This window comes from Acromyrmex echinatior, chromosome 4 (genome assembly GCF_024713525.1).
Source record: "Acromyrmex echinatior isolate Ae372 chromosome 4, ASM2471352v2, whole genome shotgun sequence".
Classification (NCBI taxonomy): domain Eukaryota; kingdom Metazoa; phylum Arthropoda; class Insecta; order Hymenoptera; family Formicidae; genus Acromyrmex; species Acromyrmex echinatior.
The window spans coordinates 3,572,632-3,600,042 of record NC_141855.1 but is presented as its reverse complement, the minus strand read 5'-3'; the positions used below and the strand labels follow the sequence as shown (position 1 = coordinate 3,600,042).

The window sequence follows — 27,411 nt, the reverse complement described above, 5'->3', positions numbered from 1 at the left end:
GATGTCATGCTGATAATAGTCCGTATTTAACGTAGATCGGTACCATTACGACAGTTAATCATTAGAACGACTAGACAATGTCCTCTATAGTGACTTTGCATTTTTTATTTTTTCTACATGGCTAGGAGTCAAGATTATAATAATTATTAAGTTTAAATGTAGATAAGAATAATGATTTTACGGTTTTTTTTCATTTTATTACTATTATGATTTATGTAAGTATTTTATTACTATTACGGTTTATATAAGCACAATAGAAATACATATTATGTTGTATTTTTATTGTAAAATGTAGTGTTTGATGACACATCAGATCGCACCATCCGATTTTACCGGATATTGCAGCGAAAAATCGTTGTATATAGACCTTGTACACCGGATACAAACTACACAGTATTTGACATACGCCCGTTATCTATAAAATATAACTACATTTTTTGCGATTTATGACGCACGTAAAAGTATGTGCCGATATTGCGAATTCGCCTACGTTATAACGATATAGTACTGCATACCTATAGGTCATGGGTTTGGAAGCTCTAATTAATGCTGTGCAATAACCTTTACTTTGGATAGTAATAATTAATAGAAATAAAATGAAAGATGTCATAGATGAATAGGTTTCGATTAAATTTAAATACTGCTAAAAATAATTATTACATAATTAGTTTTAAATTTTAGCACTTCGATAAATTTTTAAATATTTTTTTTAGATTGATCGCAATATATTTGGTTTTTTTTTATATATTATTTCATTGATACAATTAATTTAATTTATTTCCTTCTATGCATTCTTATTTTTTATTATTTACATTTTTAATAATTTTCAATTATTATTTATTCGATATCCGTCTCTTAAGATCTAACAAAGAGTAGACAAGAACTTGAAAATCATTTTTCAAATAAAAAATTAATTTATTTATTTAAAATCATTTTTAATTGATAACTAATTTTGAAGTTCTTGCCTACTCCTTGTAATATAACAAACTAAAACAATTAATTTAAATAAAAATTGCGAGAGACTTAAAAATTCCGTCATTTAATCGTCCAGCACGTAAAAAGATAAATCTAAGAGAGAGAGAGAGAGAGACAAAGAAGTCTCTTCATATATACGATCAGACAATGAGGAAGATATATACAGAAATAAAACCATATGTAGGTCGAATATAAAAAAGGACTGATATTACTCATAAAAGCACCACGTCTTTTCATGGATAACGTAAGCTACTTAAACTTCTGGCGGAACAAAAGATTGAGACAGCTAGCTGCAAAGCCAGACTGAATTGGACATTCCTCTGGCAATAATATTTTTTCGATGGATGTCTTTTGAGAGTGTGTGTAAGCCGATATCTCTCCTAAGTTATGAAACGGGAAGAATGTTACATGAATTGCCACTATCCGCCCGAGGATGTCCATTTATATTGAAAGCGAATAGCCACTTATCGTTGTACGAGATTAAACGTAATTGACTCCGCCTATGTTGCTATGTACGTCACACGGTAAAAAGATATAATATCTTGTTTCCCTTAGTTTTTATCGGTTTCTTTAATCTTTTAATTCTAATTTTATTTGTCGACATATAATTCCAGTGAAAAGTAAACATTTCCTATCGTACAAATTATCAGGACTTCCCATTGATTTTATGATACCAAAAACTATTTGTTTTACTTTTTGAAGTTTTATATATAATATGTATATTCACAATTTTTGATCAACAAGAGAGATTTCTTATTGTAATGTTTCGTTACATTGTTTGAATAGATATCATGCTATCGCGTAATAAATTGATTAATAAGTTCGATAAACTCGAAACGTGATATTGGAGATAACATTTTATTATAGCTTTAAGCAGTGAATATTGCTTCTAAAAATGGTAAGCGGCATAAATGGCGAGTATTTCCATGACTGTGAATGTGATCGCGCAATGTGCTCCTTTCACTGCGCGCGGAAAATAGTGTGTTGTCTATATTTACGCACGTCGTGATCTTTTCATTCAAGCAAGCGTAACGGTTGTTCATTCACGACGCAGTATTTATTGTATAAAATATTATTACAATATTCTATTGTTTATTGCTCCCACTTCAACAAAACAAGATTCTAATTGGAATTGGCAGTGAATTAATACATCTATTAAAACTTCAATTAAAATATAATAACAGCACTTTGTTATTAAGAGTTTGAATTTATCCTAAAAAAATATATGAAACAAACATTTCCACTACTTCCAGATAGATAATATCTTACAGATAATAATATCTTCCAGATAATACATCTTCATACCTACGCAGAAAAATATTGGAACATATAAACAATAAATATATGACGGAAAATTTCTGTATATGACGCATGCATTGTAACTAATTTGTTGTTATTTAACCTTTAAAGAAATACAAAGATAATTATAATATTGATATTTTCCTGAGAAAATTTATTTATAGCTCACGTACTAATAAACCCTTTTTAATTTCATATTTGTAATTTTTTCTTGTATAAATGTAACTTATTTTTATTTATGACTTATGTTTTTATGGTCAACAAATCGTCTTTTTGCTTCACGTCTTTGAGAAGAAAGAAAATGTGTTCGAATTATTGTAATGTTATATTGTTGCTAAAAAACAAAATCAATTTTTTTTAGATTTTAGGTTAAGAATATTAACTTTTATATATTATATGCATACATTATTCCATTTATACTTGCAATTATTCCATATGTAAAGGTATTAAGGTAAAGTTATCGAAAAATTAATAATGTTTACGAGATATTTTATATTTTATGGTGCATATATTGACATAAAATATTAAATATCTCGTAAATTATATTAATTTTTCGATAGATTTACTTTAATATTATTGTGAAGTAACCAGAGAAAATTTTATAAAAAATAAAATTAAATAAAAAAATTATTTAAAAAACTTCCATATGATCTTGAAAAATAAATAGATTTTTTTCGAAAATTAATACCAATATTTGCATCTCTTCAGATCATACAACTTTTATTTGAAACATATTTCCGTATTTTTCATATTTCCCGAATATTTGACTCTCTTATTACATTTAAAATAAAACACATATACCTTTTATATTTAATAAAAAAAGATTAGATATTTAATAAAAAAAAATTATTTTGATGTTTGAATTAAAAATAAAACAAATTTTAACAATTAAAAATGATTTGATAATTTTTCTTTTATAAATTAAAATTAAATAAAAAATTTTAATAAATGTTAACAATAATTGACTCAGCTCTGACCTTGACCTTGACATATTGTCAAGATCATGAATCTGATCACATTGACCTTCAGAGGGTTTTAGCCTGCACTCGTTACTGGTTCAAAAATTATTAACAAACTACAAAAGAAAGTTTAAAAGACTATGTTTTATTTCTGCCATAATGTTAAGAACTACGATCTCACATCCTCTCTTCCTTGCGTAACGACTTTCGCGAGTTCTACCCCTCTCTGCCTAAGGGCGAATCACTTCCCACGCGAAGCGGGATCTAATTTATCGTCCTCTCTATCTAGGAACGTTTGTATGCAAAGCAAGATCTACCCGCATGAAAAGTCATTACGTCCCTTGACAGAAGGGAGGTGGACCTAGCTTTACATAGAAAAGCGGACATCCCTTGTAGGCAGGAAGGACAGTGAGGTGGACCTCGTTTCGCTTGGAAAGTAGTTACGCAAGAAAGGGAGAGTGTGAAATAATTGTTAGTATTGCAAGGCATTAAAAACATTTTGTTAATAACTTTTAGACGAATAACAAGCATGGACTAAAACCTTCTAAAGGTCAATCTAGATCATGATCTTAATAATATATGTCAAAATTAAGATTATTTAAGCTACATCCGTTATTGTTAATATTTACCAAAATTTTTAACGATTTAGTATCTAACTGTTTATAAACCAGTACTTTGAATGTCCCTGGTAGGACTCTCTTGTTATTTTACGCTGCAGAACGTAATATATCTTGAATTTCTCGTTGAGAATAAACTGATATTCGATAATAATATGAACGATCTGTTTCAATGATATCATTCAGTAGATCTCACAGCACTGCCCACATATTATATGTTGCCTACAGATTTGCTGATACTGTATACGCGAGATTACAACGATAGTAATTTATGTCGTGTAACATCGTGCGAATGTCACAATTAGATTTGCACTTGTTACAAGTATGTGTTAGTCGTGTGGTCGGTAATTGCGCGAATCGTATTCATCCCGAATCATGCAGTCATCGTATAATTATAGCTACATATTTCCTCATCTCATAACGTATACATGCTGCGAATATAATGAATGTATTAATTTCAGACTGAGATTCTTGTGTTAATATGATTTCGCAACAAAGCTTCTCTTTCGACTTGGAAACGTTTTGACATTTAAGAACAACTATCATTGTTCCAATATCTTTAAAATAGAACTCGCTTTTAACATTTTCTATCACAGTTAGCGTCTTATAGAAGCAACGAATTTTAACATTTCTTAGTTGTTTAATTGAAATTAATTGCGAGATATAAATACATTATGTGTGATATGTAATATTCTTCTTATTATTTACATTACTGATATTTATAAATTTTGTTGAATCACTTATAATGAGATTTATAACACAGATCCATTAAATATTATTAAAAAAGCAATTTAAGTTATTAATTGTTGAAATGTAATTTTAATTATAAATTAACTTTAAGTTCTATAAATATATAAATAGAGAGAAGTATTGTTGAAAGATTTATTATTAGAAAAAAATTTGATAATTTTAAAATAAATATAATCAAATTTGTTTCAACAAGTGACGATTATTTAATGTTCGAGTATGGCTTTGAATAGTGTATGTATCATTAAACAAATGTAGTCTGTAATTAATTATAATTTTGCAAATAATACAAATCGATCAGTATTTATCTGAATTCAAAGCTATTTGTGAAATATACGACACGAATACATAATTGAAGTATTGAAATAATATATCATGAGAAGGTTTAATTACGGCGTAGTTTGAATCATAAAGGCAGCGACTAGATTGTTGTTTATCATAATGAAGCAAATACACAATGGTGTCGTGTATAATACCTACTAGAATATTTCAATCATTTACATTTACAATAACATGATTATAGTATTCTTAGGTTGTAATTGATTAATTCCAAGAGTTAAATTCGAATCATTTTAAGCAATCAGATTTATCTTATTTTATTGTGGGATTATTTTGTGGGATAATTAACTAACTTTTTCAAACACCTTTTTTAATATGATGTTTTTAAATCTTTTTTCAACATAACGCATAATACAAATTATGAGTTGAACTAGAATGTGCTGAAATCCTTTTATCATTATATGAAGGTAGGGATATCTACGGATAATAACTTTGACATACGCCAATGCAAACATTGGCGTATGTCGAAGTTATTACGCACATGCGAATTACGTAGAATATGTTTACAGTTGGCGTGACTAACGTCAGCGGTACCATTAGCGAATTCAATGTGGAAGAACAAACGTGCTTGACCTTTTAATGTATGAACGAGGTCGCGTGGGTGTCCGCACCGCTATATACCATCTATACTCATCTCATTTATGATAAGAGCATCAGTTTGTCCTATTCTCGTGTACGAGACAATGGCAAATGGAAAAAAATTTAATTAACGATGCGCAATCAGCGCAATATATTTTTAATAGGTCTCATGTTGTACATTTACATCATGTGTATAAGCTATCAGGCGATTTAGTGTATTATAGGTACAAATAATTTACTGCTTGAAAATTAATAAATAGGAACTTTTGAACATTGTAGAAATTATTACATTATTATTATTGTTTTATTATAAAATGCAAATAAGAACATGAAAATATAGTATATATTTCAAGAGTTATAACGCTAGTAAATATAAAATAAATAGAATTTATATGCCAATTGCAAGTGTTATGAATAGTTATTAGATTTTTCGTGATAAGAGAGAGAGAGAGGAGAGAAGGAGAGGGAGAGAGAGATAGGAGGAGGGGGAGGAGGAGGAGGAGCAGGAGAGAGAGAGAGAGAGAGAGAGAGAGAGTGAGAGCGTGCGTGCGAGCGCTAATCTAATTATTATTGATGACTATATTGATCAAACGTGATATACAGCAAAATACTGTCTTTTATCCTACATGACATCTTTGATCCTTACATGACATCTTGCTATTGGTTTCATATGCTCTCTTTAATATATTTCGATAAAAAAAACTGCTGTTTATGAAAAGAAAATAAAACTAACATAATCGAGTAATTAAAAGATTGTTTGCGAAAAGATTTGAATATATCTTTTATGCTGATTTATATCTTTATATGCTCAAACTTTATCATAAACAGTAAACAGTCTTTTGATTACCTGTGACTTTTTTTAGTTTTATTTACTTTTTGTAATATATACTTCCGTTCATATATTCGGGACCGTTTGCAATTTTTTCACATTTCACAAAGATGTAAATATTTTAGTGAAATTATAGACAAGTTTTTTAAAATGTATTTTGAAGAAGAAGAATATACAGTTTCAAAATCGGACATTTGAATTTTGTCTCTATGATATATATAATATATTTTCCTTCTAAATTATATAAAATTGGAAACTGACATTTTTTTCAATATTTTTGTCATTTTTTTTAAGTGCTCTACCTGGATGAAACATGGAACAAAATTTAATCGATCAACATTTTAAAATAAACTTTTTAAGCTTTAATAAATGATTTTTAAAAAAATTGTTACGATGCTTTCTCGCAAAGATATATTTAAAGAAATATTTTTTATACACAGATTGGTTAACCAAAGAGACACGTTTTGTATGAATTACAGCTGCTACGATCTAATAATTGCGCCGTAAAGCTCAATGCGTATTCTTATATAAGCGGTGTGTACTCTTGAGTGGTCTTACCCCACTTGTTTAAAAGTTATTTATATAAAAATTAGAAAATTATGATTACATTGCGCTTTATAAGTCGTTATAAATCAAATTATTTGTTGTTTTTTGTAATTGGTTTCAGAACATATTTATACTAAAATTTTTTGACTGATATAAGGTTGATATTGGCTTTTTTTAGTTCATTTTTTTAGTTCATTTTTTCCAGTAAACTTTATAACATATACTTGCGCGTCATCACGGAAAAGATATTTCAATTTTTACACAATAATACTTTGTTGTAAAGATTATGCTGTTTTTTTTGTCAGGCTCGCTGCTTGACTATGCTTTTGCAAGAAAGAGCTAGAAAGTATTTATTTGCCTCTTTCTTCTCTGTTGAGCCGTTGTTTTTTATAATTTAATGTAGAGAAAACGCGTCCAATATTATAGAGTATAGAACTTACTGATTTTTTGGCTGATACTTTTAACTGATAATGATACGGCCAAAACATTTTTAAAAGAGATGAAAATTTCTTAGCTTATACCGTGAAATTTTTGCGTGCTTCTAGTTGTGGGGAATCAAATGTTGTTGTCAAATGTTGTCACAACAGTGACGATTCGCATTAGTATCCTTTCTGCTTGAAAACGTGCGACGAGCCTTTCAAGATGCATTAAGTGATTTTTGAATGCGTCGCTAGATATGCCATCAAATAATTACTGAGGTTGTCGCTTCCACGAGCATCCTCGTTATCCTAACCACTGGAAAATTATCTCCAAAAACACATCCTTCATGAGATAAGACGCAATATCAAAATATTTTTTAAATACTTCAAAACATAAACAATTTATCTCAAGTCAAAATAAAAAATAATTTTAAACTTATCAGTATGATGTGTACATACTGAAAGAATGTTTCGTATTTGTGATTACAATTATATGATAAAATTATTATGATTAGAAACTCCATTTATAATTACTACTATAATATTAATAGTAATAATTATATTTTTATAGTTTTATATCGGAATCGTTTTTAACGACCAAAAATCTATAAGTATTTCCTTGAGTAAATCTATAAATTACTTGAACGTGTTTGTGATCTAGAAAGAAAGTTTTTTTCGAATAATATTATTTGTAAATTGCTCGCAGTTTATAATTTATAATTTATATCCTTTATTGTAATATTCAGACTTTTTATATTGTCATATTTGTTTAAAATATAATACTTGTATATGAATAATTAATTGTATTGATTCCATATATTATTCAAGTCGTTAATATTCATTAATGCAAAATGATCGCTGTTGACATCTTTCGTTATTTGTCGCGAGCGCGTTTTGAGGAATAATTATAATGCGTGCCGTTGCCTACCCGACTCAATCGTATCTCATTTTGCGCCGATGGCAAGTAAGGTCAGCATGTGTATACAATACAGTAATGTTGTATACGTTGCAAAAGACAAACATTGAACACCGGTGCCACTGTGCCAGTCGATTTCTTGTTGCCATAAAACAACTTGCACATCAAGAGAAAACTGAGAAATATTCAAAATAACATTACAATTAATCATTTTATAAATGTTTTATTTATTATTGTTTATAAATTTTTATTTATTATTTATTTATAAATAATATAAATGTTTTATTTATTATTTGTTTAATCGTTAATGGAATATCCTAGTTTATATTTTTCCATCAAAAATTAAAATGGGGAATAAGTTAATTGATTCGTTTGAAAATATTGTAATTGTTAATAATAATTGCAACTGTTCTTCTGCTAGAACTTTTTTTTAGCAGTGTTATATTTATTCGATTTGATATTGATTTTAGCATTTGTAAAAATATATTTAAAAGAACATTTACAATTACCTAATGTAAAAAATGATATTGTTTCACATTTCTTTAATTTCTAACGTATGTATCCCAAAAAATAAAAAAATATAATTCTTAAAAAAATACTTTGCTTCTTAACCTTTGTTAATAAGTGTATATGTATTATTATTTATTATTTTAATTCACTTTTTATATTTTTTTTATTTTTATGTAGAATGATTATACATTAATTTATCATTCTAATTTTTCTATTTACAATTCAAATAGCGTTGAATAAAATTGACGTACTAAATTATACATTCTAGAATTACTTGATATAGGTCATACTATTTTATTGATTGTTAGCTTGTTTCGATAAAATTGCAGATTAATTTATACTGATTCTTACACAAGAAAAAAAAAATTTTATTCTATTTTTCCTATTTATTTATTGTTACAGCTGGAACTGCCGCGGAGAAGGGTTACTTCGGACCATGGAGACAATGTAAACTTCTTCTTTATGGACGTGAATGGTGCGGCCAAAGCGTCTCCAGGTTTCAACCAGTGTGTAAGTTTTATTTTATGTGTGACTATAAAAATTGCTGATATTTTTATAATGCCATTCTTCGCCAAAACGATATCATTTTTCTACAAAATTTTTGTAGTCTGTAATTCTGATTTTGATAGTAATAATAAAACAATAATTAGCGTAAAGCGCTAATTCTCTCTATCGTTTAAAGCATTCTCTCTATACATATCAGTTATTGCGAGGAATATTTCCGAAGCCTCAGTGGTCGAGATGGCTGAGAACACCTGCCCTGGAAAGTCTCAGGTTCGACTCCTGGCTGAGGTAATATTTTTCGCAATAAGTTTCTTATATTTTCTAATTTAATTTAAGGGGAGATTATTAATATTTCAGATTGATTGTGTTGAAAGTCCGAAAGTTATCGACGCGCAGTTATGTCTAAAATAAATTTATTTAATAAATACTGTAATAATGTAATATTTGAAACATCCAACTTTGACTGTAATTGACTGTTTTATATTATAATTTGAAAACCATAGTTCCATATTATGAGATCTTGAATAATGTCTATTCTTATAAACATTCTGCGTAGAAAATTAACAAGAAAGATAAATTGCGATTAACATTCAGTATGGTCAAATTAAACGAACGTATTTTTTTGTATACTTTTCAATTTTTTCTAAATTTAAATTGTTTAAATAAAGTCATGAAATATTACGGTTTTTAATTAAAAGTTAAATGTATGTTGAATCAATTACAATTTTAATATTAAACAATTTTGATTTTAAATATTGCATAACGACTATTTACGTTATATATTTCTGATCAATACAATATCTTTATTTAGTTTTTTAACAAAATTCATGAAAAATTTATATATTGTGTGTGAGTTGTTAACATTAATGAAAATCCTATGATAAATTATTCTTTTTATTTTATTCTTTCTATCATTTCTCAATCACAAAAAATTGCATGTGAAAAAGGGCGAGTTGTGTAATTACACAGCGCCAAAAATTCCTATGGATTCCTATAGAAAGCAAGTGCAGGATTACATTACAATGTATTAGAATTACGATGAAATTTTTCCTTTATTTCCAGTGGCTGTGTGGGTGGCGGGATTAGCTGCCGCTGCCGCTTCTGCCCTTTTGGGGATTCTGGTCGCTTTGGCTGTGCTTCAATTAGCGATGGCCTCTTCCGCGAAGCGAGTTGTAATTTCATATAGTACTGCCTTAATAGGCAAAGTCGCCCTTGCTACATTGGCAAGTGAGTACAAATTATCTTCTAATATATTTGTAAATGAAGAGAGAGAGAGAGAGAGAGAGAGAGAGAGAGAGAGAAGGGAAAAGAAAAATTTCAAAATAATTTGAATATTTTGCTTAGCTAATTTACTAATGTAAAACTATACTTAATGTTACATAATTAATCAAAATTATATTTACTTATGAAAAAATAAAATAAAGTGATAAATTTGAAGTAAAATTTTGATTTATTATTTTCTCTGCTGAAGATGGTTAATAAATTAACTGAAACGTATTTTTTTTATGATGACTAATTGTTAAATATTTTTGAAGAAATATCTTAAATGGTTTAATATTGTTTACTAAAATATTTGCGCACTGTTTTATAGCGCCGATTTTGATTAGCCAAAACTTCTTTCTTGTTTTTGAATATAGGGAATATATATATTGTATATATATGTATATTTTTTTTTTAAATTATTTTATAATCCAATTTTAATGTTTAGTGTATAATTATATATTCATATCTGATATTAAGATTACGTATTTATATTTTATGCGTACTTATATATTTATTTAGTACTCATTGCGTAATAATCGTTATGAGTCAAAACTTTGAAACTTTGAAAGTACATAAAGTATCCGAATTATATTAAAGTATTTAGAAGTTCCTTCTATTAGTGCATCATATTTTTGTAATATATACATCACGGGCGTATAATATACTAGAATTATCGCTTGCTCACGTTCGTTTATTTACTGACTTACATATGTGCGAGCTCTTATATGAAGCATTGAATGCGTGTGTTTGTCTACGGGAGATTATTTTATATTAAAGCAATATTATAATGCGCTGCGACAATACCGCGTAATCTCTTTTATTCTTGTGTTGATTATATAATGATTTTTCATAAGTTAAGAAAATATTGAATATTAAAAAAATATGTACTAAATTTTAATAAATAATTATTTAAACGGTACTAAGTAAATATTTATTAAATGTAAATATATATATGTATATTAATGTTTATTAACCGTTAATTTATAATTTTTTATTGAGTAAATATTTATTTACTGTAAGTAAATATTTAATCGGTAATATATTAAATAAGAAATATAATATTAATGAATTAAAATAGATAACCAACTTTTTAAAAAAAATATATATAATAAGATTTAGTACATTTTTTTAAATGTATTTCACCAACGTGCACGCATTTGAGTCTTTTTTATTCATATAGTTTTTGTATGTTTTTTAATATCTAACAATAATATAATGAATTGTGTTATAATATTGCATTGAAATTGTATAAAATTTAATATTGTATGCAATTTTAATCGTCTGAATAAGATTGAAAACTGAAAATTTTATAAATCGATTTGTTTAATTTCTCTTTTCAGCGGCATTATCGATTGTAGCAGCGAGCCTCTTCGCTCTTCAAACAGATGATCGAGCCAATAGTTTTGTCATCACAAGAGGAGAAGCTTTTTATATGCAGGTAAAGTATAATGTAGTGCGACAAAATGTGTGTTATTCTTTTTTCTTTAATTTCGCGCATTTTTTAGCTGAAAATAACTTTTTCTTTTAAATCTTTTTTAAATAAAAGAATCAACAAATATAGATTTATTTATTATGTCGAATATTGAAGTATTGTAGTTACATACATTATTATATAGGAAGTAATAGGTTAATAATAGGATATATTAAATAAAAAATATAATATTAATTAGTTAAAATAGATAACCAATTTTATATTTAAACATTGTAAGTTTTAACGAAAATAACTTTAACTATACAATGAAAAACAATTTTTTTGTTTTTGAATTTCGTATTTTAAATTTTTGTTTTTTTTTTGTAACGGTAAGAAAAGTTATAGAAATTTTTATTAAAATAATAATATTTCTGTGACATATGTTTTTGTGTATTCGTGTTAGTACTACGGATCCCATTAGTATAACTAGATAATTTTGTTATTAATTTATTATCTGCATTTTACACTTTAAATGTGATGTTTTACACTTTTAATGTGTGACAATTTTTCTTCTCTAATTTTTTCAACATTTACTTGCTAATGTTTTCAATATATGTGCGTATATTTCTTTAATTAACTTCTCGAGTGACCTTCGAGTTAACGCGATGCCGTTAACAAACGAGATAATTTTCAATAGAATGTGTTATGTATCCATTTTCAAGTTTCTAATTTCTCATACTGATGTACCGTTAAAACATGTTGTTCGCTGACGTCAACACTAGTCCCCGAACCTGTTGCACGCAGAAGCAGTGTATATATTCTGAACTTGCTCTGTTTGATTTACATCCGTATTTCATGCACGTTTGATACGCTAATATTAAGATATTCAAACTATCCGTGTCTGTGAAGTTAGCATAGCATTTTATTAATTTTCTAAAAATAATGATTGTTTGGTAGCACTTTCCATTATTCTGTACTGTTCTTTCAAAAATAACAAAGTGCTCTGCATTTTTAATATTAAAAAAATCAAAAATAAAGAAAAGAATGCTAACTTCACGTTTCAGCACAGCATAATTTCCTCTAAAGTACTATCGAATATTACGACATCTGTCAAGTATTCCCGTTTCTTTTAAACTAGATTGATTATTATATAACATTTTAGGACAAAATTCGCACAATTAATAATTTTTATCCAGGTTAGAATATTCGAACTCCACGGAAACATATCGACTCGATAATTTTGGGCATATTTGACAATAGTTCTGATATGTTCCGCCCGAGTTTTATACGAATAAATTATTATCAAAGGTTGTTTCGCCTTATAAATAATTTTTAAACAATTTTATTATCGCTCTCAGTACGTCACTTGGCGTGTCGTGTTAAAAGGAAAAAATTAAACTTAAACTTCGAAATTGGATTCAAATCCTATTTTATTCAGAATTATATACTACGCTGTAAAAAATTTTCTGATTGAAAATAAACGAACCAGAAAATTCTGATCATATCAATTAGAATTAGGATTATCTCAACTAGAGTTATAATAGATTTAATTAATTTAAGAAAATTCTTTGATTTATTCATTTTTAACTACTACTAGTTTCAACTAATGCAATCAGACTTTTTCGAGTGTATTTTCAAAATTGTACTATATCTTAATCTGTATTATTTTCAAATAAAAGGAAATAATTTTTTAAAAAAATGTTTAAAATAACAAAAGTTATCTGAAAATGTTTTGAACAAAAGTTATCTAAAGGGGAATAAATAATAATAAATTAATTTTTGAAAAAATCGATTTGGTAAATATGATGGAGAGAACCCGTTCTGATGATCTTGATCTTAACATATTGTCAAGGTCTTGACCCCGAATAATTTCCAAGTCTTAAACTTCGTAAGTGTTCAAAAAATTAGATTGCTATTTACAAAAATAAAGTTGATCTTCTACCAGGAATCAGATCTTGTTAATCAAAATATGTCCCCCTCGATCACGCAACATCGTCAAAATAGGATTTTGATATCTTGCGTAGTTGAGAAATTCAAATTGTGTTGATTAAAATAGGACATCCTGTATGTATATATAAATGGAATATATAATGTTACTTATGTAATACAACGCATTTCTTGCTAGAATATATTAATACATCTGCGATGCGTATCTCGTGGGATATGATCAGATTGATGAAATACTTTCTCTCTAATATTCACAGTCTTTGCAATTCAGTATTCACTTACAGTATATATAGTAAAATTCCGATTTTGTTAAGAAAAACACCAAACTTTTTATTACAATTCTTCGCGGAATGATTATCCTATATAAGTATTAAAGGGGATATATATATATATATATATATATATATATATATATATATATATAATCATTCCGCGAAGAATATAAAGACTGTTCTGCAAAGATTGTTTTTTATTTCTTTTTATTAATCTATAAAAATCTAAGGTTCTTAAATACACACACACACACACACACACACACACACACACACACACACACACACACACACACACACACACACATATATATGTGTGTGTGTGTGTATATTTAAGAACCTTAAATTTTTATAGATTAATAAAAAGAAATAAAGAACAATCTTTTCGTTCAAGTAATATTATTAAATGTTATTATTAAGTTATTATTAAAAATATTATTAAAATTACGGAGACTGTTAATTAAATAAAAATATCTCTCTTATACGCGAATACATTTTTATTCCAATATAATATGTGGCTCTATTAAACCTATTTTAATATGGATATACAGATTAATCAAAAAATAAATTACATTCGTATTGGCAATGAATAGTAATTTGAATTGGATATCGACCGCAGAGTACGATGCAACAGCGACAATGATGACATATGGAAGAACGTCACGTTTTATAAAACTAAACGATAACGTCGCCAACGCACTTCGAAAGTTTGTTCTTATCGCAAGACGGCAGCTCGGGTTTCTCCCAATGCAGATGAAACATTCATGGTCTTTGCAATTTAGTACTTGCAATAGAGATTCCGCCAAGGAAATACTCAACTTGTTATTACGTTATATATGTGATGCGCATCTCGTATGGGATATTATCAGATCGATGAAAAAATACTTTCTCTCTTAATATTTACGGTTTTTGCAATTCCACACTTGCAGTATATATAGTAAAGTTCCGATTTTGTTAAGAAAATACCAAACTCTTTATTATAATTCTTCGCGGAAATGATTCTATTTGAATAGCGAAAAGGGATATATTTCCATTAATTCTAAATCAATATGCACTTATAAATTATTAATATGCACGAATCTATTAATATGTATTTTTTAAATGAATAAATTTTTGTCTCTTTCTTTTTCTTTCAAGTTCAATTTGATTAAAATGCATGTAAAATAACAACATTAATAAATAAGATTTATTTAATCATGAAAATACATTTGTAATTGTTAAATGTGTTTAAATATCATCATATTATGTGATGGAATATATTTCAGAAATATTATGATCTCATAGCAAAATTATGCCAAGATTCCATAAATTTCTTTTTCTGCGTGAAAATTTAGCCTGATTATAATATACTATGAACATGTGCTGAGATAGATTATTTTAAACTTACTATCATCTACTATGCTTGAAGTTGCAGAACTTATATAAAAAAATTAAGAGAGATAAAAGGATGAGCATATTGAGATAATTTTATCAAGCTAATACCATGTACTTCCGTTGGCGTGCGAATAAATTGTCAATTGACGCAGAAACGTATATCTAACGAAGAATTAAACTTAAGCTTAGAAGTCATCTGATCGTGAACTGGACTCAGGTGTTTCTTTAAGTCCCTGTCTCCCCACCGATTGTAACTTAGTATGTGTCGGAGCAACCACGACTCGTAGATACTTTTAAAACAATGAGCCGACATTGGCGGACCTGCAGTGAGTGTTTCGGTGTGGCTCGTTAATGAACTCGCCGTGTTGTCCTCGTTCTCAGTTTTTGCGATAAGTGAATTTTTTCGTTTCTCAGCTGGTATGAGTTCAGCCTTTTGTCGTGGCATGCAAACTCGAACGTGAGCAATACTTTTTGCCATTCAAAGCTATTAGTCATATTATTTTGAATAAGTATATATTAAAAAATTAAATATATAATATATTTAAAAAAGACGAAATTTCGATTGATTAGTCACTGTATTGTATATTTCGCTCGCGATAAATTCTCTTTCAACATCGATATTGTTTTATCGTTATGTTAGATACGATATTTTGATATCTTATCTTCAAAAAATATACGATGATGGACAAGAGAAAACGGAGTCTCTTGAAAGGGGCCAAGGACGAAATTGAATTGGACAGAATGAATAAGCACAAACAAGGCAAGGTAATATCATTACTCAAAGAAATTCAATTGAGTTAATGTATTTGCTTTTACTTTCCCATGATATTAGCAATATTGTATACTAAATGTACAAATGAAAATAACAGAAAACTTTTGTTATATCTTTTATTATATTTAAATTTATAACTTGGTAATTCCATCAAAGAACAATCAGTTCTATATTAAGGAATTTATGATCGCCATTAAAAAGGAAGAATAATAATCATAAGTTATCTCCTTTAAAATAAATCAAGTTGCATCTAATTGATAATGCAAATAATTTTCGCTGTAAATGTTACGCAAAAAAAGTCACTGAAGCAAGCAATTTAATGTTGCACACAACAGCTGCTATATCTAGCAGAGTTTTATTACGACACCAAGTCATCTCGTTTATACAATTAATGTATGCTATTACATACGTGTGAAAATATCATTTATCGTGAAATCATGTGATACATACGCATACTCGTTTGCATGAAATAAAAAGTCTGTTTTTTTATTATGCTTAAAGATCTGTTTCTTATCACTCTCTGAATTGGTGCACACGATGCAATAAATTGAAGTGAAACAAACGTATAATTGTTTTACTTTAACTTATTGCATCAGTTCAGAGAGCAGCAATAAAAAACAAACCAGTTTTCGTCCAAATCAAGTTCCTTTTATTTTCTGTTCAATCATTCGTTTTTAAAATTTTCGTTATTTTACCGCGAATTTTTTTTTGATTTATTTGATAATACTCATACGTATTACCTCATTAGTGCGAAAGAAACCCGTCCAATGCAACAGGAAAAATAACCATCGCCTTGGTAATCAAAAGGGGGTGGTGAAGAACATCAACGATGAGCGGTTACTTGCGTTCTTTTTTATCAAGTCTCTCATGTATAGGGGAGAGAAACTCGTCGCGACGTTCATCCCCAAGGAGGACAAAAAGAAAGAAGGCAAACACCGGACGACCAGATTAATTATAGCGATGGAACGACAATGGCGCGCGTGGCTTCTTTGTTGGCCCTAATTAAATTGTCTCCCCTTCCTCGCGCACTCCTTCCACTATCCATCCAGTCGATCACCACCTACGGATGATGCCTCTTCTGCTCATATCGATAGTACATGATGAGGATCTCCTAGTTAATCGCTCGTCGTGTAAGGAGGAACGACGTTCGAGAAAGAGAGAGAGAGAAAGAGAGACATTTGTTCGCGCGCTTGGAGATGGGATTCATAGTGTGTAATCGTTTTCCTGCAAGATAGTAGAGACTATGGCATTGCGGCATGTATATAGCGAAGTCTCGATGTGAAATGATATTTTGAAAACATGGAGATGCGCCAAATTAGTACAGCGGATTAGAACAGCGAATGATGTGTCAAGTAATTGGAATCTACAAGCCAATTAGTGCAAAGGAAAATAAATGCGCGATTCTCTCGGAAAAGCAATAGATTTCTTATGAGTGTGTACGTAAAGTTTACAGTCCGAGCTTTTGTGATTTCATTTAAGTCTCATTTCCGGATAGGTGCATCCTCTCGTTTCAGAGATCATAAATCTTTATCGTAAAATAAACAATTTATAGATATAATAGGCTTCTTAGTGAATTAATTTTATTATTATTATCAATTTTATATAAACTTCGCTTTAATTATACTGGAGACATAACATTGTTTGGCCATGAGTTAATAAACTTTTGATTGACATTTTTGTCAACTTCAGTAAGTTAGGAAGTATAAGATACAATAAGATAGCATATATAAAAAGAAATGGTATATATTCTTCTTTTTCTTGTTTTGTCAAAATTTTTTGTGACAAGATTCTGTTATAGGCTCTTTAAATTATACGAGTATAATATCTAAAAGTAAAATCCATATTCTCAGTAATTTCTCAGCAATGTGTAAAAGCACATAATAGAAAACATTTAAAACTATAAAATGAAAAAAATCAAAGTCGTTTTTTAAATTAAAATCAAACACGTAAGACTTTTTTAATTTTACAATAAAAAACTTTTTAAAGCTCAAACAATAAGTATGCATTTTATTTATATATCTATTTTATACCTATTCAATCAATATAATATTAAATATATGATTGCAACCAGAACGATTATGTACATCATGTATATGTTTATTTATTTTGTGATAAATATATTATGTTTTAATTCCAATCGAATGTGTTGATGGATTACAAGTCTCATAAAAAGGATGTAGAATCTTGTTTAATAATATATGATCTCTTATATAATCTTTCCTCTTTAATAATATATTTCTTATACATGTATTAATTTCTAAATTTTGGTTTATTACAAGAGCATATAAAGCATTTCTGAATTATTGCTTACAAATAATTGTTATTATCTAATATTTTACTACTTGACGAGAAATGTATGAAATGGGGAAGAAGAATTATGAAATGTGCTAAGAGAAGATATGATATTTTTGATGTATGTACGTAGCTTCGCACGATTAGATTTTGATCAAGACATTTTTAGTAGATTTTATTTATTATTGCAGTTGGCTGCCATTGCCTTGAACTTTGGTGTACTGGTCTCTGCCATTTACGAGGGCATTTATGCCCGAAGAGGTGGCGATCCGACTAAGATTAGGGTCGTCACAGATCCTCGTGGAGCCACCATAAATAATCCAGGATATCGGGAATATCACCAACCCACGAACGGTAAGCCCGAACTGGACAGTTCAATTTTCTGATATCTATGATAATTCAACTAAATTTTCCTATTGAATATAAACATGTTATCCTTTTTGATATTATGGCAAATAGACTCACAATAAAATTCATCAAACTGGCAGTCAATACGATTAACATCTGTTTTTAAAGCACATTTAGTTTAATGCGAAATTGTATTTCTATTCATTACGAACCTTATTTAACATTGGATGCGATAAGCTAAATAAAACCATAATTTAACATGCCGTATTATGTACAAAAAATATTTTAAAAAAATTTATTAATACTCGTTTCTACAATGTAATTTAATTTTCATCTCTATTCAATTACTGTTCATCTTTTCTAAGAATTAAAACATTTTTAAAAACCGCACACAGAGAGAGAGAGAGAGAGAGAGAGAGAGAGAGAGAGAGAGAGAGAGAGAGAGAGCTTTTTTCTTGCGTTATGACTTATATATTGTTCCATTATGGATGACTTTTCTTTATTAAGATCCGCTTTGGCGTATCCTTTCTTCTTGAAACACTCAATTTCACTTTCGCAACGAAGTTTCCATAATAATTTATATTGTAGGTCATATTTGTCAATACTTGATGGTCGGCTTTTCCGAAAGAACTTAATTTAGTCGATCGACATAAAATCGATATAATTCTCAGAAAAGAAGGATGATATTATCATGTTTGGAACTAAAAGTGATAAAGTTTAGAAGTCGATGTCCATAAACGTGATAAGAGAATGATATAAGAGAGAAGAAGAAAAGAGTGTAGAAAGAAGAACGTAGTAGTACACGCGTAGACTACGCTTTCTCTCGCTTTTAAACACACACACACACAAATATACCTATATGCAAAATGAAATAAATTATGTATTTTGTGTATTTGCTCGTCACTACATAGCATTTTTGAGATACCGAATAAATTCATCGTGATGTACGCTACGCTGCATATCTTTGCCATATTACTGCGCTTAAAGGTCACTTCCAATACATCAAATCCATGTACCGTAACTTAGCGTAATATGTTAAATCATAAAACGAAGTGGCTTTTTTTGTCATCCTGGCACGTGTAATGCTTATCAATGTTGTAACACACACTGCGTATAATATACGTATAATATAATTTGAATAATAATAATATGTTGAATAATAATATGTAATTGAAGTATTATCTATGATACTTTTTCTGCTAATATACAATATAATATACCCCAAGTCAAAAGTTTGAAAATATTTTTAAAAAAATTAACACTTTTGGGATTACTTATTTAAATATGCATAACAATATGTCCTTTTTAAACAATAATAATTTTAGATCCAATAACTTACGGGATCTTAAGAATTATATTATTAAAAATACACATTGTTACATTTACAAACATTTAAGTAAGTAATCCGAAAAATGTCAATTTTTTAAAAATATTTTAGAAGTGCATATCACAACTCGTAAGCTTTTATGCATCCTATTGCATTAGTATCAGTCCTATGCAGACCTCTCTCTCTCTCTCTCTCTCTCTCTCTCTCTCTCTCTCTCTCTCTCTCTCTGTCCCTCTGTATATGTTACACTGAAAAAAATATAGTCAATTTTAATAAATATTTAATTCAATACTGTCAATTAAACATTTACTTACAGTAAATAGATATTTGTTTAGTAAAAAAAAAGATTGTTGAATCAAAGTAACATTTCTTGTATCAAATAAATATATCTTTATATTTAATAAATATTTAGTTGGCAAGTATTCAACTAAATATTTATTAAAATTGACTATATTTTTTTTAGTGTAGATATCTATACTCATACAGTACACCGAGAGACATTCTGAGAACATTCTTAGTATATAGGATGTTTTTCATTTTCTTTAAAACGTCTTATGTAGGCTTGTACTGTATGAGTATAATCTAAAATGTACGTACTTTTGATAATAGTTCGATTACATTGATAACATTCCGAATATAAAAAAAATAAAAAAAAAGTAAAAGTCTGTTTTAATCAAGCAGCATCAAGAACAGAACAAAATGTAATCGCGTTGTTAATCTTATTACGTTGCAGGTGGCACGATCTCGATGACAGACGCCAGCGGCAAGCCGTATGTCGGTGGGGCCGGAAATGGATCGACGGCTTCGGTAGCGACTTCCAGTAGCGTGACTAGCACAGCCTCGCCCCTTAGGAGTTCTCTGAAGAAGCCTAAACCTCTTGGCATTCATAATCCTGGCTTCTCGGCACACAGCCCAACCTTGTCGAGGAACGGCTCGCAAAAGAAAGTGCGTATACAGACGCATTCGACGGAAGTTTAACTGACGCTCTTTTGACACGTGCGCGTTGTCAGCTTGAGCGTTTGCTACGTGATTGCAGTATCGTCATCGTTCAAGGCTGTTGCGACAGGAAATTGAATGGTGATGACAAGACGTCTACTCGAAGTAGTTCCATGTGCATGTTCCATTAACGGTAGGTGATTTCCAATATCACTAACTATGGTTGATTCGGCGATCAGAGACGATGTCTTTGCGGTATCAAACGATTTTTACTGTTCCATCATAGTCGAATGTTAAAGTTCTCTGTAGGTGACGTCGTCTATGATTTTGATAATGGGACTTTTAGTAAGTTCCAAAGATGCGAATCAAATCGTTCGTGAGTTTGGTATAATATCGTTAAAATAAAATGTAAATAAGTTACGATTGATAATCGTCGGAATTCTTCAAAGCTACCTGAGTTAAATATCAAAGAAATTCAGATCAAACGCGTGGTTTGAATACGTTTTACGCCATGCTGATTCCTACGAACCGGCACCGAACTTTCCGTTTACTCCATGTCAGTGCAGCGGTATGTTTCAAAAACTTTAAAATATTTGATAGATCTGCTTTACAGAACAAAATGTACTATGCCTTTTGTGTGACTGATGGCATCACTTTGCTTCTCATTCTTTTATTTATTTCAGTTCGCGCATAGCGCGTATTTTTCCAGTCGACAGTATTGTGTGGTGTAAACGGAAAGTTTAACGAAATAAGCTCGGCGCTTAACATGTTAATAGTGACTTGTTGAATATATTAGGTCTTTTTCAATTTTTCTACAATATCTTTACACGACATATACATTTATAAGTGGATTAATATAATAGAATATAACGAAAATGAAATATGATAAAAATATTGGCAGGAGAAAAGGATGGAAAATAGAGAAACATATCATATATGATAGAAAAAAACGAGGAAAATTGCATTTGTTATAAATAAATCATGATGACGCAGAATCTAAAATATAAAGAAGATTAAAAAAGCATTATATAAAATATAACACTTGTGTGTGTGTGTTTGTGTGTGGATGTGTGTGGGCATGTGTTTGTATATGTATAAGTGATGAAAATTTTGACCTAATGTCATGCACGTATTTTTATAAATTTCATGGAGTATATTGACCAATAAAATTCGCACATTAAGAATATGATATTAAGATAGCTAATCTCATAAATACGTAAGCTAAATTAATAAAATTGATATTAATTCAAATGATATTAGTAAGTAGCTGAAATTAGTTGCGATTATCAATCACATTATAAGCAAAAATCAACTTTGCATTCAATTAACTTTTTAAGTAAAATGTGTTACTATAAAAATATGAATTTTGATAAAATAAAAAGAAGGAAAAAAAATGTATCTTATTGATATGTAAATGATAGTATTATATTTTTATTTTATTGCGATATGTGTTAAGGGGATTCTAAAGTCTGTTTTACTGACTAAACGCAATAATTATTATATAACAATTACTATTTTCCTCTTTATAAATTTGAAAATTCTTCTCTAAGATTAAAGTATACGCATTAATATATGTCTGTGAGGTAAAGTTTATGCCGAGAACGAAAGCAATTATTTAAATTGAGATCTTTACCATTTTTTAATCTAATTATATGACGTCAGAACTGTCAATATTTTAACCATGTTTGCTTGATATAAAAACTTTGCATTCTGGTCCACAATTTCGCAAGTCAGTATTACTCACGACTAGTAGTTTACATAAACAAATACGGTAGACTTCTTAGTATTAGACTCAGATGTCTAATTAAAACCAAACGTTATTGTTTTATGAAAATTTATATATATGTGTGCGTGATATTGATGTAGTAGTATTGTATATAAAGATGATATATCGCATTTTATCAGTCAGCGATCTTATCGGAACTTGGACTTTATTTTAAAATCCTCTTAACAGATATTAAAATTTTAAAAAATTATGTTTATATATAAATATACTTTTAAAGAGATATTTGTGAAATAAAGACTGTATTTTATCTCAATGTTTCATATTAACACATCTTACGCTCTTGCTTTATTAAGTACATGCCAAAAGATAGAATTGATAATGAGCAAAAAATCGTTGATAATGATGTCTTAGAGAATTATTACTTTTATTGTTGTTGAAAGTTTATGCGAAAGCGGATGATATAAAAAGTTCGTCGTGCATTTGTTTAAAGTTTAATTATAAATCTAATCTCTTCCCCCTTTTATGTTGAGAGATATGTTAATCACGTATCAAGGCTCTAAACCGAATTTTCAACTTGTTTTATTATGAAAACTGTCTGTATAAGACATATTATTTTGAGTAATAATGGTAATTTATTATAAAATGATATAAATCACACAGACGTGTGAAGGGATGAGGTTGGTTCATTTATAAGAAAAAATTAGACTTTCTACCATACGTGTAGAATATTCAATTGTAATTTAATTCTGACAAAACGCTTTATATTTAATATTTCTATATTAAAACAAGGTAAAATTAAAATAATAATATTTATATTTGTTTTTCTGTAACAACATTTTGCTATTTGATTATTTCAAAATAATTTTAAAAGATACAATTTTTATTAAGAAGTACATATACCTGAGTTTTATTTCTATTATGTTTTTATTAATTTAATATGTGAAGTTTATCATAGAGAGAGGCAACACTACATCGTGATATCAATTTATCCCATCGAGGCAAGTTGATGCAATGCAGCATCTTTGTATTTAATTATTATTACAAAGAAACTATACAGTGTATAGAACTATTATTGGTATGAAAATGTAGAGAAAGTTCTCTCTATTATATTAATATATTTTAATCGTAATAATTGTTTAAAAAATCTAATACTGAAATTGTGAAAACTGTTCCAACAAATTCCGGTCTCTCCTGCTTATTACAAATACTATGTAATGTAATCACATATCTAAAATATTTTCGTATTTTTGAATGCTTAAAAGGAAAGAGCAAAAAATTTGTTTAAAAATGTATATGAACTTATACATACTGTAAGACATATACGGAAATGAATCGTTACCGAATTTAATAACTCGTCGAGAATTTTTTAATCCAATATATGAGTATTAATAATACAGTTACATATTATTGTTAATTATTTGTGTTAATAATATTATTATTATTAACAGTTTTCCGTCCATTTAAGTACTTTATAATATTTAGTATTAGTGTTCATTTATTGTATAATGTTTTGCTAAACGTTTATTAAAGAAATATTCATAATGTATTATACACCGATTACATAGAAACTGTTGTATACTTTGAAAAGTGTATTATTTGATTTATTTATTATAATTTTGTAAGTAATATAATACACTTTAGTTTAACAAAAAATAATTTTGATTGAAGAGTTGGTTTATAATTAAAGGTTGATTGTATTACTTTTTGCATTGGTTAAAATTAATTATAATATAATAGTGTAACATTTTATGTTTTATAAAATTGAATTTATAATAGATAAAAGTTAATTCAGGTGATTAATTAAATCAACTTAACGCTACAAAAAATAAAGTTTGTTTATATTCTAAAGAATATAATTTTCATTCATAAACTTAATCATTAATTATAAAACTGTTCAGCATAACGAAATTTGCAAGATACGTGATACGTTTTCCTCTTTTTTTTCTTCTTTTGTATTTATATATTTTTTTCAATTTATTAGTTTTAGTGATAATTTTATTTTTCTCCTCGCGAGAGGAAAGTGAAATCACATTGTATCCGTCCAATCCTATGTAGGCAGCTAGCTGTGAAAATGGCAAGAGAAAGAGAGATATACAAATATTATATATTTATATTTTATATAGTAGTTGTTTTATTACATGTGCATATATACTTATATATGTGTATATACATATATATGTGCGTGTATGTATAGTGATGAGAGAGAGAGAGAGAGAGAGAGAGAGAGAGAGAGAGAGAGAGAGAGAGAGAGAGAGAGAGAGAGAGAGAGACATGCATACACTGAAAAAATACTAAATTTGAATAAATATTTGTTTGGATAATTTTAAATGTAAACATTTATTAAATATAAACATATATTTATTTCATACAAAACTTATTAATTTGTGATTTAATTATTATTTGTTTATTAAGTATAAACATTTATTTACTGCAATTAAATTTAACGTCTACTTAATACTATTCAGAGAAATATGTATTAAGATTTAGTAATTTTTTTAGCGTATTTACGTACATGATGTATGTATATGTATTTAAATATGCGAGACAAAAATTTATTATTCGTGTATGTCAAAGATCAAGATATAAATTTGTTTTTTTCTATCTCTCCGAAAGTATTATTATACTATACTTTATCACTTATGATTTCTTTCTCATAATTATTGTTATTATTACATGTTCAACGTATCTTTATTTTTACACAAATATTTGTATAACACTGTTCGAGAACCGGCCTTGTTAAAATGTTTGTATTGAGAATCACGATTGTTTTTACAGACAATTGAAATGTTTTCCTAAATAAATATTTGATTATATATGCATGCGTTCAAAGTTTAATTTATTATCATATAACTCTCACAAAATAGTTGTATGAATAAATTATAAATAAATCAAATTAGAAATTAAGGTTTACCTAGTAAGTTGAAAACGCGTACATTAAGATCAATCACAAATCTTTAAGTGTGCAATATGCTTTTGTAAAAGATACCACCGGATTATATTTGTTTCAATACTTACTTTATGACAAGCATATTGCAATAAAATATTAAAATTACAATGGCAAAGATAATTTTGTATCAGTGAAAATAATTTCCAATTTATTATATTCTAAGATAGTCATTAATCATAATAAATGAGAAAATATATTCAATTTATTGTTAACTCTATTTCTATTATAATACAAAAGTCATATCATCTCTTTAAGAATTTACAGTATTTAATCTACTATTTGATTAAATAAGGTAATTATATAATAAATTTATATCAGATTATGAAAGATAATATATTATAAAAGACATTTTCTATTTGTTAAAAAGAAATAACTCGTGTGACGTTAATTGTTAATTTTTTACTGATGAGAAATTTACAGTTTGAACAGGTGAAGTAGAAAAAGAAATGTTTTTTGCCAGTGCAAAATTATCACTGCAAATGCATTCTTTACGTCATCTTACAAGATTGTTGTGACATATTTAATTTTCTTGTTATTGTTCATACTAGATAATGTGAATAGTTAACTTTTATTATTTAAATAGTGAGCTGGTTAATGATGTGTAATCATAAATATACATATATTGTACATATTTAATCGCAAATTCGTTCATATTCTAATATGGATGATATATTTGTCACATTTGCACCTATTTACTTGTTAAGTCGGCTGTTTTTGTAAAATTCATTATGTATTACTCATAACGTGATATAAAGTCTATGTGATCAATATTATTATACAATATTTTATATTACACATTAATATTGATTATTTAACAAATATGTATATTATTGACAATATATTGTATTAATAATATTGATAGTATAGGCACTATTTAAGTGACCGTCAAGAACGACACATAAGAAATTGAATAATAAATGAGTTAATAAAACATATGCCTGACTTTTATTATCTATTATTTCAGATCTTTTGATTTTTTTACAGAATGTATTTATTATTTGTATTGATTAACGTAATAAGCATTACAAAAATTTTTAGGTATACAAGGTGTCTGGTAATTCTTCCGACAACGCTCGTGGGCAGGTAGAGCGAACTAAATTTAGTTGAAAAGTCCTCTATCATTTTGCAATTTTCGCTATTTTATTTTTAGTTACACAATAAATAAAATGTTTAAAATCGATTTTAAGATAATATCTTTAAGATATTTTATAAAGAATTTTGAAAGATATCTTAAAGTGCTTATGCGTCGCGTGCACGCGATTTTATTTGCTTATTTGATCTTTAGAATTTAATATCTTGTTAATTATATTGTGAAATTTGCAAAATAATAGAGGTTTTCGACTTAGTTTAATTCGCTCTGCGCGGACTATTATATATTTTATATCCCACGACGAGTGTTGTTGAGAGAATTATCAGACATTTTTAAAGATATTCGATTCGTGAGGTTATACAATATATTTTATAATTCCATCTTTCCTATATTTATAGTGTAACTCTGATGTAATAATTTAATGAGAAACTGATTTTATTTTTTAAAAATAATATATTTAGAAAATA

The 27,411-nt window shown here is 28.0% G+C and overlaps 1 protein-coding gene across 1 annotated transcript in view; it reads left to right on the top strand.

The window, feature by feature from the left end:
• The window catches only part of LOC105145144 (uncharacterized), a 39,534-nt gene extending 12,745 nt beyond the window's left edge, over positions 1-26,789 (top strand). The window contains exons 3-7 of the mRNA XM_087406015.1: positions 9,138-9,245; positions 10,302-10,466; positions 11,843-11,940; positions 18,762-18,924; positions 20,979-26,789. Coding sequence (XP_087262141.1) covers positions 9,138-9,245; positions 10,302-10,466; positions 11,843-11,940; positions 18,762-18,924; positions 20,979-21,223 — 779 coding nt within the window. The 3' untranslated portion in view covers positions 21,224-26,789. The remainder of the gene's footprint in view (positions 1-9,137; positions 9,246-10,301; positions 10,467-11,842; positions 11,941-18,761; positions 18,925-20,978) is intronic.
• Positions 26,790-27,411: the final 622 nt, after the last annotated feature.